Source organism: Hemiscyllium ocellatum, chromosome 34 (assembly GCF_020745735.1).
Source record: "Hemiscyllium ocellatum isolate sHemOce1 chromosome 34, sHemOce1.pat.X.cur, whole genome shotgun sequence".
NCBI lineage: Eukaryota > Metazoa > Chordata > Chondrichthyes > Orectolobiformes > Hemiscylliidae > Hemiscyllium > Hemiscyllium ocellatum.
Genome location: NC_083434.1, coordinates 18503644 through 18523228, shown reverse-complemented (window position 1 = coordinate 18523228; position 19585 = coordinate 18503644). Strand labels below are relative to the sequence as shown.

Sequence of the window (19585 nt, the reverse complement as noted above, 5' to 3'; positions counted from 1 at the left end):
GAATGTCTATAGAAATAACATCACAATTTAAATCCAGATAATATGCATATAATTTGAGTGAATCCTAGCCACCTTCTTATTTCGAATTATATATGCAATCTTTCATTACAAAAAAGGTTCAACCATCCACTTGAACTTAAATGACATCGACTAAACGCAAGTCAAATGGCTTTGTAATAAGCCATCAGTAAAATGGTCAGCGAGACAAGTTAATTTTAAATTTATTTTATATTATATAGCTATTCGTCACTGTATAAGCACAAGCAGTGAGGATCAGTGGACTTCGAACAGTTTGAGGGGGTCACCATAACCAAGCAAGACTATATCTGCAGCATGCAGTGTTGAATACCTGACCAGGAGCAGGTATTATCCAACAGGTGACCTCTATTTACAAGAGGTGTATAATAAGGTCTTGATTTGTCAAAGCCCGATGTGCAATGGAACTTGTATGCAGCTAATATGAGGATGCACAGTCAGCAAATCGAGAGTAAAACGTTCCAATATTTCATAGGACTGGTGTGTAGTTGAAGCAGGAGAATTCAAGACTGATCCAAGATTAGGTTCTGTGATTTGTTGAACTGTTTAAATGCAATCAGTAACTTGTCCAACTTCCAGAATTTATCTGTAAATATTTTCCACAGTTGGGAATTAAATTATGAATACACCATTTGACCAATGCCGAACTGCAGGGAACTGGGCTGTTACAAGGCCAGGCCCAGTGCACAAACAAGTCAATGTTGTTTTCTGTTTCTGGCTTCATGTATACAGGGCATACTTGATTGGTTCCAGTGGGAATACCCTGAATGCTGACATTTTGTAAAACTAATTGAATTATAATTCCTGTGGGTCCCAGCAATCAAATCCTTAAAATGATCACTACACAAGTATGTGAAAATAAATAAGAACAGTCATAAACCCTTGCACGAGTCATAGGCAAAACAAAAGCTTTCACCCAAAGGATTCAACAAGTAGAGGAGTGTGCCAGCTTATTAAAATTTCCTTTGGGCTAGATTGAGTTGCAAGTCCTTTCCATCAGCCTCAGTGTTTGATTGTCTGGAAGTGGTAATGAATACTCACGGTGTTGTCCTTCAGAAGAAAAGCACAGCACTGGATACCGGCCATTAACATCTTGTGTGGGTTCCAGGCCACAGAGTCAGCTCTAAAGATGAAAAATAAACAAAGCATACCATTCAAATAGGTGAAACAATCAGAACGGTGTGCCAGAACCACTGTGAAGAGATGGAGGAGCTACCTCATTATCAAACAGTTTTGTCAGGACAGGGTGTAGGAAATAAGGACTTAAAGACTTGTTTAAAGTGAGTTTTGTCAAAGGTAGATAACACAAAAGGTCTTAAAGCCATACAGCAACTCACCAGTCGTGTTTAGGTGGAACAGTTGCAATGGAACATAACATTGAGAGATGAGGGCAGGCCAATGAAATTAGTAGAGATGAGAGGAAATAAACAAGTGCATCACAAAGTAGAATCATAGAATAATTGTAGCACAGAAAGTGCAACACTTAGAAATAACGATGCCATCCAGGACAAAGCAGTTAGCTTCACTGGCACCATATTTGCGAAGATGCAGTCCCATTACCACCAACACTTCAAGATGTACTGCAGATATTCATCAAGACAGCTCTCAGACAGCATGTTCCAAACCTATGACCACTACCATCTGGAAAGACAAAGGCAGCAGATATATGGGAATACACCAACTGCAAGTTCCCCTCCATGCCACTCACCACCCTCACTTGGAAACATATCACTGTTGCTTCACTGTCACTGGTTCAAAATTCTGCAATGCCGTCCCTAATGGTGGATCTGCAACCTGTAGACTGCAGTGATTGAAGAAGGCAGCTCACCACAACCTTCTGAAGGACAACCAGGGATAAGCAACAATGGTGACCCGGGCAATGACACTCACGTCCTGTGTATTGAATGAATGAGCGAAGCGAGTAATAGGTGCAGGGTAGGCTATATGGCCAATGTTCTCCCAAAGTTCATTACCCCTCAGCAACCCAGAAGTTCCCACACGGGTCACACATGAGTTGGCCTCTCTAAATAATGCAGAGAGTATTTTGTGTGCAAACAAATTGGGGTTTAAAGAAATCACTCTGCACATGAGATAAAAAGAAACCCTTGAACCTGTGCAGCTGTCACTGAGATTCTGATGGGCATTCTAACAAACACCTCTTTCTTGCTCTGTCCTCAGTTCTCTTGATTACTTCCTTGTTCGAAAACCAATCGGTCTCAATCTTATATTTACTCAAAAATGGATAATGCACATTCCCTTTCAGTTAAAGAGTGCTAAAGACTTTAACTTTAGCCTTAAATGGGCAACCACTTAACTTGAGAACAGGAGCCCTCCTCCTAGACCCACCAGCCAGTAGAAAGTCTTTCAGAATGTACCCTAATAATACTTCAAAGAATATGTTTCAACAAGATTACCTTTCATTCTTGTAAGTTCCAGAGAGTGTAGGCTCATTCAGTTCAATCTCTTACTTTAGGAAAGCCTCTCATCCCTGAAATTAATCCAGTGACCTGTCATAATGTGTGATTCTCCTGACAATAGCCTACCCCTTCATTGCCCATTCCACAACAAAATCCTCTTGAATGTAGAGATAAGTGGAAAGAAGTCAGACTCAGGTAGATTATGAAATCCCAACATCAAATATTTCTAATACTCCACAATGTATTGAAATGAAAACATAGCAAGTATATACACAAGTCTCATTTAATATCTTGTATGGAATAGAATCAAATCCCTACAGTGTGAAAGGTGGCCATTTGACCTATCCAGTCCACTCCAACCTTTCAAGGAGCATCCCAGCCAGACCCACACCATCACCCAGCATTTCCCATAGCCAATCCACCTAGCCTGTACATCCCTAGAGTCAAGAGTGTGTTGCTGGAAAGACACAGCAGGTCAGGCAGCATCCGAGAAGCAGGAGAATCGATGTTTCGGGCCGGAGCCCTTCATCAAGAATGAAGGGTTCTGGCCCGAAATGTCGATTCTCCTGCTCCTCGGATGCTGCCTGACCTGCTGTGCCTTTCAGCAACACACTCTCGACTGTGATCTCCAGCATCCACAGACCTCATTTTCTCCCTGTACATTCCCAAACACCATGGACAATTTAACATAGCCAATCCACCTATCCTACACTTCTTCAGACTGTCAGAGGAAACCGTAGCACCCAGAGGAAACCATGCAGACATGGGGAGAATGTGCAAACTTTGCACAGTCACCCAAGGGTGGATTTGAACCGGAGTCCCTGGCACTGTAAGGCAGCTGTGTTAACCACTGAGCCATCTTGCATCCAATGGGCCAATCAGATTTTGTAATGTCCAATCACCTCAATTCCAAAAGCTCAAAAGCAGTGTACCATCATAGAATTACTACTGAAATGTGTGTGAGAGTGTGAGAGAGGGAGGAGGGTGGGGAGGGAGGTGTGAGTGAGAGAGAGAGAGAGAGAGAGAGAGGATGGGGTGGAAGGATTTAAGAGGAAGGGTGATTAAAAGTTAAAGCATTCAAAAACTCATGCAACTCATGTATTAAAGAGTTCACTTATAAACGTCAGTACTGGCTGAATGTCCAAGTTGCATTTACCTGTGGATACCATTCAGAAGAGAACGATGTTTTTTGGATATCAATGCACCACCGCCCCACGATGCCTGGAGAAAACCAATGATACACAGCACATTATAACATTACAACATTATAAGAGATCAAGAGGTTATAACCTTGTTCTCACTGCCATGAATCTGTATTTTCATGAGTTCTGAGTACATACACATTCTAATGTTAAAGAAACCATCCATTGACTCATACATTCTTATTAAATAGATTCCTTTGTTGAGAATTTTAACACTTGAGAACATATGGATGTTCCAGATATTTTCACTGCAATAGATTTTCCAAGATAGATGTACCTTGTAGGCCATAAGACATTGTATTTTCAACGCTGGTCAGGCTTTCAGACAATAAAAAAGTATGCAACTGAAAGCAGCTGGTATTACAATTCTTCATAAATTCATTTTGTAGGAATTGAATGAGATGCAGTCCAATTTCATAGGCACGTAAGGGTTGGAAAAAGCTGGACCATAAAGGTCATTCTCTCCATTTTGGATGAAGAACATTAATCATTTATTTTTCATACCACCAAAAACTAAAAAACGAATACTGCTTTTAATGTTTGCAAAAATCCAATGTTCTTTCCCGAAGTCTCACATATTATTTAATACAAAAGAAGTAACAAAAGGGAAAATGGCACATCTGTATCATCCTTGCAAAAAAAAAGGAAACAACATATATTATGATTATCGATCTCCTAAACATCAATGCAAATGCATTGGATACTCACATCAACGTGGAACCAGATCCCATGTGCTTCACAAATGTCTGCAATCTCACTTAAAGGGTCAAATGCTCCCAGAACTGTGGTTCCTGCAGTGGCAACGACTATAAAAGGCAAAGCCCCCTGTGGAGTGACCACATAGAAATAAAAACATTCATTTGACATGTTATCTGTGGTAACCCAAGGAGAAAAGAAAGCCTTGCATTTACATGGTGCTTTCAAATGGCCTATAAATTCCACCAGGGTTCTCCATTGCTTTCCCACTGTGACTCTGGAAGTAGACAAGCAAAGATCAAATGTTACCATGTTATACAAGAACCTCTGCCATTTTCCTAGGAATATCACTGCTCCCCATCAGCACTGTGTTGGGAACAATAGGAGAACTCTTGCAGAACATCAGGTCCAAAAATTCTTCACAGTGCCTCAGAAACGCTTTTTGTATAATGAATTTCATTTGAACTACATTGGTTCTTCATGTGCAGCCAAGTGCAGCAATGATTGTGCACTCATGCCAATGCTCGGTTTTTTAATAGACCTATCCTGCACATTCCCAGAAGTGTTTATTTTTTTCCTTTTTCACAATTCTTTTCAGTTCTGAATAACACTGAATTTGCTTCTACTACCTTTCTGATAGTACTTTCCAGATCATAACACCTTAATGCACAAAAACATCTCTTTATTTTCCCTCAGATTTTTTTTAATGGCAGACATTTTACCAACAAAGCTACTGGACAAAATCTTCCTGTCTGGCCAATCAGACTTCCTCTGTCTCATAGCCATAATTTCAATGTTTGGTGCATAGAGGCATTAGAAATTGCTCATTCATATCATTACAGATCCAAAATTATTTTGCAGTGATCAAGGCTGAAGAGTAAGATCCTAGTCGATCCTTTTCATAGATGTTTCATGATTGTAACAGGAGCATATTATCAGGACTAGGCTATTTATTCCCTTGAGGTGAGGGAGTGGCTTGAGCAGGGCAGCTGGAATGATTGTGCTGAGATCATAACACTGTAAGACCACAAGGAATAGGATCAGGAGTAGGCCAATCAACCCCTCAAAACCTGCTCTGCCATTCAATAGGATTATGGCTGATCCAACATTCCTCATGTTCACTTTCTTACCCCTTCCTCATAACTCGATTCTCTACTGATCAAAAACCTACCTATCTCAGCCTTAAATATACACAAGTACTCTGCTCCCACAGCTCTCTGTGGCAAAGAGTTCCAAAGATTCACGACCCTCAGAGAAGAAACTCCTCCTCATCTCAGCCTTCAATTGGTGCTCCTTCAATCCGAGACCATACCCTCTGATCCTAGACTCTCCCATGAGGGGAAACATCCTCACAGCACTTACCCTGTCAAGCCCCTTAATAATTCTATATTTTTCCTGAAGATCACCTCTCATTCTCCTAAATTCCAGGGCGTAGAGCCCCAACATGTATAATCTTTGTTCATAAAACAAACCTTCCATATCAGGGATCATCCTAGTGAACCTTCACTTAACTGCCTCAAAGAAATGATATATTTCCTTAAATTAAGGGATAAAAATGGCTGATAGTATTCCAGCAGCAGTTCGCAACAGTGAGGGAGGACACTAAACAGTATGATTGGAGGAGATATACGGACTGTCCTTGGAAAAGGATGATATTGGAAGAAGGATGCATCATGGGGAAAATGATCAGACAAAGGATTTTTTTAGCTAGATGTAAACCACAGCTTTAGTGCAGACAAATGTTGTGTCGTCCGTATATAATTTTAATTTCCCTTCATGTTTGCAATGACCTGATGCCCATGGAATAATGAATCCCTGCCCCATGATCGTTAAATTATCCATGTATACAAATCTCCTGTTCAAAAAGAAACATTTAGCACCTTACAAGCATAAGCTCAATTTCTGTTAAATCATTAAATATCTTACTTCTTTCTTGGCTTTTTGGATGTCTTTCTCCAGCTCTTCTGGAATCATCTTCCCTCTGGAAAAAACAAAGAATAGTTTCAATCAACCTGTTCAGGCACATCTCTGAAGCAGGTAGGAGGTGAACCTGGACTTTCTGGTCCAAAGGAAGCAATACCATCAGTGTGCCACAAGAGCCCTCAAACAAACAATGTGTGCGGGTTAGTGAGAGTACAGAGAGATGGGTAAAAAGGCTCCGCTCTTTTCCCAGTTTTTAAACAAACTAGTTGGAAAAAACAGGAAGTGTATTTGAACATCAACTAGAATAGCCCAGTTTCCATGAATGTAAACAGGTTCAGAAAGAAGTGGCCAACGGATACTAGGACCTTTCTGTTCCAGAGTGTGTGCCAAAATGGACCAGTCATAGACCATCACAATCACTGAAAATGGACCACCACAGATTGGCCTAGCTTTCCTGATAGTGGCAATCAGAAAATGTGTATGGGCACAGTGGGAAGCAGTGACCCATTTCAGCACAGTTCATGAAGGAAGGCGATAGCTTGTTCAGTTAAGAAGAGCACAGCAAAAGGTGGACAGATCACTACTGTCTGTCTGGACCTCAGGGAAACCAAGCAATTAGGGCAAAGGGTGAGTATTGACACTCATATCTGAAGTATGATTGTACTGCATGGGTAAGAATTAACAATCAATAAGGGCATTATTGCTTGAAGCAAATTGTGAATTTTGAGTTATTAATGCAAAGACTAAACATTGAAATCAATAGAGGAAGCAGGTCCCTATTGAAAATAGCTTACAGGACAAGACTTTGGAAGGCTTACAGGGTTGATAGAGATCACAAGCAGTAGCTCCTGATGAAGGGCATTTACCCGAAATGTCGATTGTCCTGTTCCTCAGATGCTGCCTGACCTGCTGTGCTTTTCCAGCACCACACTCTCAGCTCTTGATCTCAGGCAATGGCAAAATTAGTCCATGTCAGTGAATTTTGAGAAGATTTGTAGCTCAGGTTGAGGTTCTGGATGTAAATTTGCTCGCTGCACTGGAACGTTTGTTTTCAGACATTTTGTCACCATATTAGGTAACATAATCTGTGAGCCTCCGGTGAAGCACTGGTGGTATGGCCTGCTTTTTTTTGTGTTGAGGTTTCCTTGGGTTATGACATCATTTCCTGGGGTGATGTAATTTCCTTTTCTTTTTCTCAGGGGGTGGTAAATGGGATCTAAGTCAATGTGTTTGTTGATAGAGTTCCGGATGGAAAGCCACCAGGATACATGAACATCAACTAGCCACAAAAAGACATGACCCACTCTCACCAGTATCTTTACATACAGATGAGGAAGGATACCACTTCGACTGGGACAACACATCCATCCTAGGACAAGCCAAACAGAGACATGCGTGAGAATTCCTAGAAGTATAACATTCCAACTAGAACACTATCAACAATCACATTGACTTGTATCCTATTTACCCACCCCTGAGGAAAAAAAATGACATCACCATAGGAAATTACATCACAGGAAATGATGTCAACAACCTAAACACAAATAAAAAGTGGGCCTTACCACCAGTGTTTACTGGATGCTCACTGATGATGTTATCTAGTATAGTGACGAAAACAAACCTTACAGCTCAGCGAGCAAACTTACACCCAGTCCATATGAGCATATGCATATGAACAGATTGCTTTTTAACTACAAGTCCATTAAAAAGCATTTACGTTCTCATACAGTTCGCAAAGACTTCTTTATGCATTCAAAATATGAGGTGTTGCTTTGCAAATGGACATTTTCCTATGCTGCTGTGTCTCCATTAAGAAGCCTCTGCTGTATAAACGTTTCTAAATCATCTCAAAAGAAAATCTAGCAGCGAAACCAATCATTTACCTAAATGGTAAAAGTAACTTTCTCTTACACAGCCAATCTCTTTTACAACTTGATTGTTTCCATTTTGAATTTTTTTGTATTTGCATGACTTAACATAGCAAGAGCTCATCAATTTGCTAAAAAGTACACCAGGACACTGGAATAAAAAAAACACTTCTCCATATGACAGAAAAAGCAAGAATTGTGGACTTTGGGTGTGTATTTTGTTTTTGCAAACATGTGGGACAAGAGGTTTAATTGTGCGGCAGTGTTACCTTAAGGCGTTGGATTCATTTACCATCTAAATAAGCCTGTAATTCAACCTGAATAATTTTCAATCCACATGCATTCAAACTGCACATACTCTGCCTCTAAAATTAGCAAAGACCAAACATGTAGGGAGATCTTTTTTCTCTTCAAACAAAATTGAGGAGACAGCTTTCATCTTCTGTTGTATTTTTGTACAGGTCAAGTAAAATTTCAACCACAATCATTAAGAAAAATCTTTTCTTTTGCTCATGAACTGATGCAATAGCTGTCACACAGCTTGTCAGTGCACTCAATTTGACCAAAGTGTTAGTCAGAAATGGTTGTGCTTGAATAAGTAATGGAAATAAAAGTGGCTTTCATGTCTCATGTGACTGAATCTGAGAGCTGCACACCTGCGCTAAGAGGCATAAACAAAGGCCAGTAGGGATTACTGGAGCTGCTGTTTTTGTCAGGTAATAGTCTCACCACAAATAACTTTGTTCACATGAAATCATTTGTACCTGATGCATATCAATATTCAATATGTGCAAAAATAGCTGGCATCTGTAAGAGCAGGATGATAAACCATAGGGACCAAACAGAACTATCAATCATTCCATTTTATATTTTTCTAGATTGATTAGAATAATTAAATCATATGGCAGATTTTTATACATCAGAATAAAAATAAAAATAAAAAATATTCCATTAGTCATAAATTATTGCATGATGCAAGTCCACTGCCACTGAAAATCAAGAAAGCAAGCAGGATATTGATATCTGTTGTCTTCTAATTTCAGATTTTTGTTGCCAATATATGTTTCCAAATAGCAACCGTTTAATAAAATAAGTTTCAACATTTTTGCTCAGAATCTGTGTTAAACACTGTCATGAAAATTAGGTGAGCAGCCAAGAGAGACATGAGAGGAGTATAAGAGGCATTTTGAAATGAACTCAAGATATTGAAGGCAGCAACTAATAGTTTATTATTGACTGTTTTCCTCCCAGGTGTTCTAAATTATGTAATTTCAGTAACCTTTTGTTCTATTATAATAAAAAGGGAGTGTGTCGGCCAATTTTAGCACTGCAAAGTAACACAAACAGCAATGAGGTGATGATTGATGATGATTGAATCAACTGTACCAGTAATATTTGTTAAAAGCTAGACCTAGTCCTAGAACTCACACCCTTATTCAAAATCCTATCACAGGATTTATGTTCACGTGCAAGAGGAAACAGGTTTAATGTCTCTGTTTGAAACAGATATTCCTTAGAAATAACTGTGAATGAAGCATTTGGACAATTTCTGAGTTGCAGAAGATTTGCCATGTGACTTGTTGGGTCTGAAAAGTCAAAAGTTAAAGTGTATTCACCTACAACTAGTTAAATGACTTTATGAGGAGAAAGCAAGTAAAGCTTGCAACAGAGATAAGAGATTGGCTTTATTACTAGAACTTTTGGACAAATTGTTTTAGAGGAGGTCCTAAGCTAAAGCTGGCTTAAGAACAGTCTTTGGACTGGAGTTGCTGCTGTTTCAGTATAGCTAATTGGGTCATGTGGAGAAAGGCATCTCTTCTGAAAATTCAGTAGAACCAACTACAAGGATTTCTCTGTCTTGGTGAAATATTCTGGGTAGCCTGATAAAATCAAATGTCAGAATTTCCAACTGACTCTCCACTGAATTCAAGTCAGGTTTGAAGTTTTGTTGATTCCAAAATTGTCAGCATTTCAACCCACTGGCAGAAAATCAGTTGGACAATGAGAAGTGTGTTCATTTTATCCTTTGAGTTGGGACTCTTGTCCCATTGTGTTGTTTTCTCTTTTTCATTTTATTTAAACCACATTACTCTGAATAGCTGAATCGTCCTGCTTGTTTTGTAAATGTGTGTATTTGGACGTAAGGGGACAAAGTTTAATCCTGTATTGTAGCTTAGTTGCTTACCAGTTTACCTGTTGGGTTTTTTTATGGATAGTAGGACAAAAGGGAAAGTGACTACTTTGGTGACTAAATAAAACATTTATATGTGCAGAATCGTGGAGCTTGATTTACCAGTGCACGCTTCCTGTTAGAGTCATAGCATCTCCATTATTCTGTTGGTAGTATCAAAGTGGACTACGCAGTGTGGAGTGGTATTTGAATGTATTAACCTTTGACACAGAAAGAAGAGTGGTTCCACAGAGCCAGGGCTGACAGCTGAGTATGGCTGTGCCTGGGCTAAGTATACATTCACTCATTTGACAAAAGCATATGTTAACTGTGCTATGTCTGGGAGGATCAAGGTCTTTGGACCTATAGTCCCTAGATCTCTTCAAAGGGGCTTTCTTCCCCTTTTACATGAGGTTTTTGTACACTGACTACCTAGAAATAGAAATAGCAACAAATATTGATTGTCATGGGTAATTAACACTTCCATTATTGTTTTACCATACAACCAAGTTGGTAGGTGAACTAATATCAATAAAGGTGGCCATGAAATTAGATTATTGCAAAAACCCAGCTGATCCTTCAATGAATAAAATCTGCTAACCTTACATGGTTTAGTCTCTACGTTACTCGAACCCACAGCAATGTGTATGACTCTTAGTTGCTCTCTGAAATGGCCTAGCAAGCCATTCAGTTCCATCAAACTGTTACAAAAATCTAATAAGAATAAACTGGACAGAACTGCATCCATATGCATCCCATACCAAATTGAAAATGTACCTTGGTCATCTTTCATCTGCTAATTCCTGTTTAAACAGCAAACAAGAAGCAACATTTCATTTACAAACAAGTGTTGAGTAAGACATTGTGAAGATTTTTCATCTGATGAAATGTATTGTTGATGTTTGAGTAACCATGTTTAACCAGGAAACCTATTTGCATACACTGGTCTTAATGGTAAGGGGCAGACCCAGAATGCCAGGCAACATTAACTGTAATTAGCCCAACCATTGTTTCAGTTTAAACATAATTCGTCCGACCTTTTGTCAGCTTTCACCATGTAGACGTTTCGAGTGCCAATTCCAAGGAAGGCAGCAGCTTTTTTCACAGAGTAGTGACTCTATGGAAAAGAAAAGACAGCTTAAATAATTTTGATCAATCTGGGTTGTCATATTGCTTCACAGTCCAACTTTTAAGAGCCAGAACTGAACAGTTTTTTAAAAAAAACTGAAATAATATTTCTGTGTGATTTTCTTTAAAAATGTTGGAAATCTGAAGAAAATGTTGTGGGTGCAAGCATGTGTATTTATAATGTTTCCCATCTCTATAATGGATTCTACAAGAACAGTATCTACAAATATACAACCAGGAAGAGCACTGTACACAGGATAACAAGCTGAGTTCAAGAAGAAAACCAGGTTTTGGTTTGCATAGCAGGTGGAGTAAAGGTGGGATGCAGGGGAAAAAACTGTAACTAAATCATGGAAAAGGTCTCAATCTGTTTATCTTAAAATCTTTACAAGCATCTCAGAACTGTGAAACTTCTGATCTCTCTCTGTCTTCCTGACCTCCCATAAACTTCAGGCTGTTAAAATCTAAGTACCTCTTGATTAACCTTGTCCTCCAAACTCCTTTTTGCAATCAAGGACACGGAAATAATACAGCAGTAATTCACTCAGATGATACAAGAAATGATATCTTTTAGTTATGAGATGTGACTGAAAATCTGGCATCGTTTTAATTACAACAAAGGTTTTCAGAAGGCCCAAGATGGATTTTCAAAATTGCAAAATTGTTTCATATAGCAAATTAGGAATTAAGTCTATTTCTATAAATTGGTAAGGCAAGGGCCCAAATTAAGATGAAGGAACAGATTAGCAGATTTGTTTTTTTGTACAACGAGCTGTTAGGAGATGTAATGTGTTACCAGAAATAATGATGCAAAGTCCATAATAGATTTTTAAAAAGAAGTGGATAATTATTTGAAGAAGAAACATTTAAATAGACGAATACAGAAAGGCGAATAGAATGAGGCTAACTCTTTCAGATAACCAATGCAGTCATGATGGACTGAATGGCCTCCTTCTAAGCTGTAAGTTTATCTGATTCTAAGTTGGATACTTCTGGGACTATAGTCCTTTACATTTGTTTCTCAATAAAAATGTACTTTCCTCCTATGTTTTTAATACATTAAAGCCTGGGACACTTTCACTGAATGGCAAAGTTATCTCAGCATTTATGAACAATTGCTCTTTCATGATGAAGACTAAATAATTTCCTGTGCTGTTGTCAGGCACAAAAGCACTTCCATATTGATTCCCTGTCTTTTTTCCTTTTGTGCTTGGAAGCTTTCAACTATGAGATCAATAAGATTTTTGTTAAGTGTATCAAATGAAATAGAGCTAAAACAGATAAATGGAGTTGAGAATTAGCCATGATCTAATCAAATAGTGAAAACAGGCTGGAAACACTGAATAAACTATTTCTGTTCCTAATATTCCATGTTCCTCATTCAGATTCACTTTGGTTTAATTGGCTCATGATTATAAAAATGTATTTTTGGAATTTGGGATTAGCTAAGAAGAACATGAATAAGTGAAAGTTAGGCTCAATATACAAAGTATTATTAGTTAGCAAAGTAGGGTAGTAAGTACAATTAGCATAAGTGAAGTGAGTTACTAATATTTTTACATAATGAAAATTAACATTTTTGTTTTAAAAGGGCATGGGTTAGGGGCTTAAAAGAAGTTACGACAGCAGAGCTCACACCCTTGATGCATTCCTCCATGCTATGTGGCAAATTATGGAGGCTTTAGTACGCCCTGGTGAGCACATGTACAAGAACGACTGTACATCCAGCTGTAGTTACTGGCTCACTGTGTTTCAGAGCTGGAGATGCTGCAGGCGAATTCACTGTGAAACATCCATGACGCTGAGTGTGTCATAGACTGCACGTTCAGTGAAGTGATCATACCATTGGTTAAGACTGAACAGGCAGCAAGAGCATGGTGATCACCAGGCTGAGTAGAGGGAGGCAATTAGTAAAAAATATCCCCCATTGCCCAATCACTTTTTAGCAGATATACTATTTTGGATATTGTTGGGAGAGATAACTGTAGGAAAAGAAATGGCAGCCGACTTCACCATGGGAGTGTCTGCTGCACAAGAGAGAAGGAGAAGAACAGCAGGGTGAGAGTGTTAGGAGATTCAACTGTGAGGGATACAGATAGGCATTTCTGCAGCCACAAAACAGATTCTAGGATGGTATGTTGCAGCCCTTGTTGGTAGATTCTGGAATGTTATGGAATGGCTGGTGAACATTCTGAAGAAGGAAGCCAAATAAACAGAGATTGTGTTATGTATTTGCACAGGTGAAAAAATGGATGAGGTCTTAAAGCAGAATTTAGGGAGCTAAGAATTAGATTAAAAAGCAGGACCCAAGAAGTAGTAATCTCGGGATTACTTCTGGTGCCACATGCTGGACAGTATAGAAATAAGAGGTCAGTCCAGAAGAACGTATGGCTGGAGAAATGGTGCAAAGGGACAGCTTTAGATTTCTTGGACACTGTATCATTTTTGGGATGGTGGATTGCAGCTGAACTGGAAGAGACCAATATCCTTGCAGGAAGGTTTGCTAGTGTTACCAGGGAGAATTGAAACTAACCTGGCAGCAAATGGGTTGAGAGAAGGTTCAGCAGTGGAGATGAACAGCGAAAATTAAAAGACAGCAAAGAAGTGAATGAGGCATAAAAAGTGCAGGCCAGTTAAGGCACGAGAAGGTTTAACAACATTGGATGGTATTTACTTGAATGCAAGGAGTCTGACTAAAGAGTGGTGGGTTGAGGGTCCAAAATTATAACATCCAGGTATGTTGTAATTGCTATCACTGAAACCTGATTGAGGGGGGGATTGGCAGCTCAACATTCCAGGATATAGGGTCTTCAGGTGAGACAGGGGAAGAGGTAAAAGTGGAGGAGTGTTGCAATGTTGATCACAAAATCAATTACAGCAGAAAGCAGGGATGACACCTTAGAAGGCTCCTCAAATGAAGCTACATAGGTAGATCTTGAAGACCAAAGTGGAGCAAACAGATTGCTGGGAGTGCACAAGAGGTCCCCTAATATTCTGAGAGAAATAGGATTTTGAGTAATCCAAGATGGAGGATGGGAAAAATTTCTGGCTGTAACAGTTGCTCCTTTTTTGAACTATTTTAGGTGTTGGAGGTGATTTCCTCGAATTCCAGGAGCAGCAATTACTGTTTTATATGCCTTTTCATTGTTTTGGAATTTTGGAAAAAAAACGTCAAAACAACAGCAGTTTTAAAAGGGAAAAGAACAGACAAAGGAAGCACATGGTGAGGTCATTGCAGGAGAGAGAGAGAGAGAGAGAGAATCTGCACAGTTACTGCTGTTGCTGTTTGAATTCGTGTTTCGTTGGACATCGGAGTGCATCTGGAAAAATTAACAAACAGTGAAATTCACAACTAATCTTGGAGAAACTGTTCGGTGAAGTTCACAGCACAGAATCAGCTAAGTTAATCGTTGTTTTGAAGTGTGACCTACAGAGAATCTGTAATAGTGAGTAGAGTGGGTTTTTCCTTGATTATATGTTTTTTGGAGATGTATCTCTTGATTAAACTTAAAATATAAGTCATAACTATTCATTTAACCTGAGGCAGTGTTTGTAAAGGAATAAGTCGGTGTTCATTTCTGGGTGTGTATATTGTGAAGGAGCAAAAATGGCCTTTACTAGACTGTACTTCTTGTCAGATGTGGGAGTTTAAAGAGAGTTTAAGGGTTACTGCGGATTATATCTGCCATAAATGCTGTTGGCTGCGAATCTTATTAGATCGAAAGGATCGGTTGGAGAGATAGTTAGAAGCAATGAGGAATTTTCAACAGCAACAGTATGTGATGGATGGCAGTTATAGGAAGGGGGGAATGTCTCAGATACAATCACATAGATGGGCTAACTCCAGAAAAGGTAAGAGAGGTAGGCACCTAGTGTAGGAGTCTTTTGTGGATGTACCCATTTCAAACAAGTATGCTGTTTTGGAAAATGTAGAGGGTGATGGATTCACAGGGAAACGTAGCACAAACAGCCAAATTTCTGGTATTGAGAATGGCTCCAATGCAACGAGGGGTACGTCAGATTCCAAGAGATCAATTGTGTTAAGGGATTCTGTAGTCTCCTAACAGACAGATGTTTCTGTGGCCAGCCGCGAAAAATCAGAATGGTGTGTTGCTTCCCTAGTGCCAGGATCAAGGGTGTCTCAGAGAGGGTGCAGAATGTTCTCACAGGGGAGACGAGCCAGCAAGAGGTCATTGTCCACATTGCAACCAAAGACATAGGAAGGGAAAAGGTTGAGATTCTGAAGGGAGATTACAGGGAGTTAGGAAGAAATTTAAAAAGGAGGTCCTCAAGAGTAGTAATATCTGGAATACTTCTGGGGTTACAAGCTAGTGAGGGCAGGAAAAGGAGGATAGAGCAGATGAGTGCATGGCTGAGGAGCTGGTGTATGGGAGAAGGATTCACATTTTTGGATCATTGGAATCTCTTTTGGGGTAGAAGTGACCTGTACAAGAAGGATGGATTGCACCTAAATTGGAAGAGGACTCATCTACTGGCAGGGAAATCTGCGAGAGCTGCTTGGGAGGATTTAACCTAGTAAGGTGGGTGGGGGGAGGTGAGGTGGGGGGGCGGGGTGTGACCCAGGGAGATAGTGAGGAAAGAGATCTGAGACGGGTACAGTTGAGAACAGAAGCGAGTCAGTCAGGTCAGGCAGGGACAAGGTAGGACTAATAAATTAAACTGGATTTATTTCAATGCAAGGGGCCTAACAGGGAAGGCTGATGAACTCAGGGCATGGTTAGGAACATGGAACTGGGATATCATAGCAACTACAGAAATATGGCTCAGGGATGGGCAGGACTGGCAGCTTAATGTTCCAGGATACAAATGCTACAGGAGGGATAGAAAGGGAGGCAAGAGAGGAGGGGGAGTGGCATTTTTGAGAAGGGATAGTATTACAGCTGTGCTGAGGGAGGATATTCCCGGAAATTTGCATGGACCTGAGAAATAAGAAAGGGATGATAACCTTATTGGGATTGTATTATAGACCCCCTAATAGTCAGAGGGACATTGAGAAATAAACTTGTAAGGAGATCTCAGCTATCTGTAAGAATAATAGGGTGGTTATGGTAGGGGATTTTAACTTTCCATACATAGACTGGGACTGGAGAGGAATTTGTGAAGTGTGCACAAGACAATTTTCTGACTCAGTATGTGGATGTACCTACAAGAGAAGGGGCAAAACTTGACCTGCTCTTGGGAAATAAGGCAGGGCAGGTGACTGAGATGTCAGTGGGGGAGCACTTTGGGGCCAGCGACCATAATTCTATTAGATTTAAAATAATGATGGAAAAGGATAGACCAGATCTAAAAGTTGAAGTTCTAAATTGGAAAAAAGGCCAATTTTGATGATATTAGGCAAGAACTTTCGAAAGCTGATTGGGGGCAGATGTTCAAAGGTAAAGGGACGGCTGGAAAATGAGAAGCCTTCAGAAATGAGATAACAAGAATCCAGAGAAAGTATATTCCTGTTCGGGTGAAAGGAAAGGCTTGCAGGTTTAGGGAATGCTGGATTACTAAAGAAATTGAGGGTTTGGTTAAGAAAAAGAAAGAAACATACGTAAGGTATAGTCAGGATAGATTGAGTGAATCCTTAGAAGAGTATAAAGGCAGTAGGAGTATACTTAAGAGGGAAATCAGGAGGGCAAAAAGGGGACATGAGATAGCTCTGGCAAATAGAATTAAGGAGAATCCAAAGAGTTTTTACAAATATATCAACGACAAAAGGGTAACTAGGGAGAGAATAGGGCCCCTCAAAGATCAGCAAGGCGGCTTTTGTGTGGAGCCACAGAAAATGAGGGAGATTCTAAATGAATATTTTGCATCAGTATTTACTGTGGAAAAGGATATGGATGATATAGACTGTCGGGAAATAGATAGTGACATCTTGCAAAATGTCCAGATTACAGAGAAGGAAGTGCTGGATGTCTTGAAACAGGAAAAAGTGGATACATTCTGAAGACCTGATCAGGTGTATTCCCTCTGTGGGAAGCTAGAGAAGTGATTGCTGGGCCTCTTGCTGAGATATTTGTATCATCGATAGTCACAGGTAAAGTGCCGGAAAACTGGAGGTTGGCTAACGTGGTGCCACTGTATAAGAAGGGTAGTAAGGACAAGCCAGGGAACTGTAGACCAGTGAGCCTGACCTCGGAGCACGTTGTTGGAGGGAATCCTGAGGGACAGGATGTACATGTATTTGGATAGGCAAGGACTGATTAGGGATTGTCAACATGACTTTGTACATGGGAAATCATGTCACACAAACTTGCTTGAGTTTTTTGAGGAAGTAACAAAGAGGATTGATGAGGGCAGAGTGGTAGATGTGATCTATATGGACTTCAGTAAGGCGTTCAACAAGGTTTCCCCATGGGAGACCGATTAGAAAGGTTAGATTTCATGGAATACAGGGAGAACTAGCCATTTGGATACAGAACTGGCTCAAAGGTAGAAGACTGAGGATGGAGCTGGAGAGGTGTTTTTCAGAATGGAGGCATGTGACCAGTGGAGTGCCACAAGGATCGGTGCTGGGTTCTTTACTTTTTGTCATTTACATAAATGATTTGGATGCGAGCATAAGAGGTATAGTTAGTGAGTTTGCAGATGACATCAAAATTGGAGGTGTAGTGGACAGCGAAGAGGGTTACCTCAGATTACAACAGGATCTTGATCAGATGGGCCAATGGGCTGAGAAGTGGCAGGTGGAGTTTAATTCAAATAAATGCGAAGTGCTGCATTTTGGGAAAGCAAATCTTAGCAAGACTTATACACTTAATGGTAAGGTCCTAGGGAGTGTTGCTGAACAAAAAGACCTTGGAGTGCAGGTTCATAGATCCTTGAAAGTGGAGTCGCAGGTAGATAGGATAGTGAAGAAGGCATTTGGTATGCTTTCCTTTATTGGTCAGAGTATTGAGTACAGGAGTTGGGAGGTCATGTTGCGTCTGTACAGGAGATTGGTTAGGCCACTGTTGGAATATTGTATGCAATTCTGGTCTCCTTCCTATCGGAAAGATGTTGTGAAACTTGAAAGGGTTCAGAAAAGATTTACAAGGATATTGCCAGGGTTGGAGGATTTGAGCTATAGGGAGAGGTTGAACAGGCTGGGGTTGTTTTCCCTGGAGCGTCGGAGGCTGAGGGGTGACCTTATAGAGGTTTACAAAATAATGAGGGGCATGGATAGGATAAATAGACAAGGTCTTTTCTCCAGGATCAGGGAGCCCAGAACTAGAGGGCATAGGTTTAAGGTGAGATGGGCAAGATATAAAAGAGACCTAAGGAACAACTTTTTCCCGCAGAGGGTGGTACTTGTATGGAATGAGCCACCAGAGGAAATGGTGGAGGCTGGTACAATTGTAACATTTAAAAGGCATTTGGATGGGTATAGGAATAGGTAGGGTTTGGAGGGATATGGGCTGGGTGCTGGCAGGTGGGACTAGATTGGGTTGGGATATCTGGTCAGCATGGATTGGTTGGACCAAAGGGTCTGTTTCCATGCTGTACGTTTCTATGACTCTATGACTCTAAATACAACAGCAGATAATATAGTAAGGAATTTCAACTTCGCAAATATTAATTGGGATTGGGTCAATCATAATGTGAAAGATTTAGAGGAAGCAGAATTCTTAAAATGTATCCAAAAGCGATTTTTTAAAGCCAGTCTGTAAGAAGCCCTACACAAGAGGGACGATTAGGGAAAGAGTAGGGCTCATTAACAATCACAATGGTAATTTGTATGTGTAGGTCGGATTCTAAATAAAGACCTTATTTTGCTGTTGATTGACAATTGGGATACTGTTGGTGTACAGAGAAGGATGATGATATATTTAAAGAAATTAACATAGAGAGAGGAGAGATTCTGAACAGTCTGGCAGGATTGAAAGTAGATAATGAGTGAGGCAAGGAAGGAAATAGCACCAGTGCGGGCAATAATTTTCAATTCCTCTCTGGCCAAGGAGACTTTCCAGAGGACTGGAGGACAGCCAAGAAGGGAAAAACCTGGAAACTATCGGATTGTCATTCAAACCTCTGGTACAGAAACTATTAAAAGCAAAAAATCTGCATTTGGAGAGGCGGGGATTATTCAAGAAATGTCAATGTGGTTTTCTTAAGGTGAGGTCAAATTTTTTGAAGAGATTACTAAGTATGTAG

At 40.0% G+C, this 19585-nt stretch overlaps 1 protein-coding gene across 1 annotated transcript in view; it reads right to left on the bottom strand.

Moving 5' to 3' along the window:
- The window catches only part of LOC132832330 (acidic amino acid decarboxylase GADL1-like), a 112799-nt gene that overhangs the window by 35700 nt on the left and 57514 nt on the right, over positions 1 to 19585 (bottom strand). Inside the window, exons 7-11 of the mRNA XM_060850252.1 lie at positions 11350 to 11429; positions 6278 to 6332; positions 4364 to 4480; positions 3610 to 3674; positions 1078 to 1159 (exon numbers count right to left, since the gene is read on the bottom strand). Coding sequence (XP_060706235.1) covers positions 1078 to 1159; positions 3610 to 3674; positions 4364 to 4480; positions 6278 to 6332; positions 11350 to 11429 — 399 coding nt within the window. The remainder of the gene's footprint in view (positions 1 to 1077; positions 1160 to 3609; positions 3675 to 4363; positions 4481 to 6277; positions 6333 to 11349; positions 11430 to 19585) is intronic.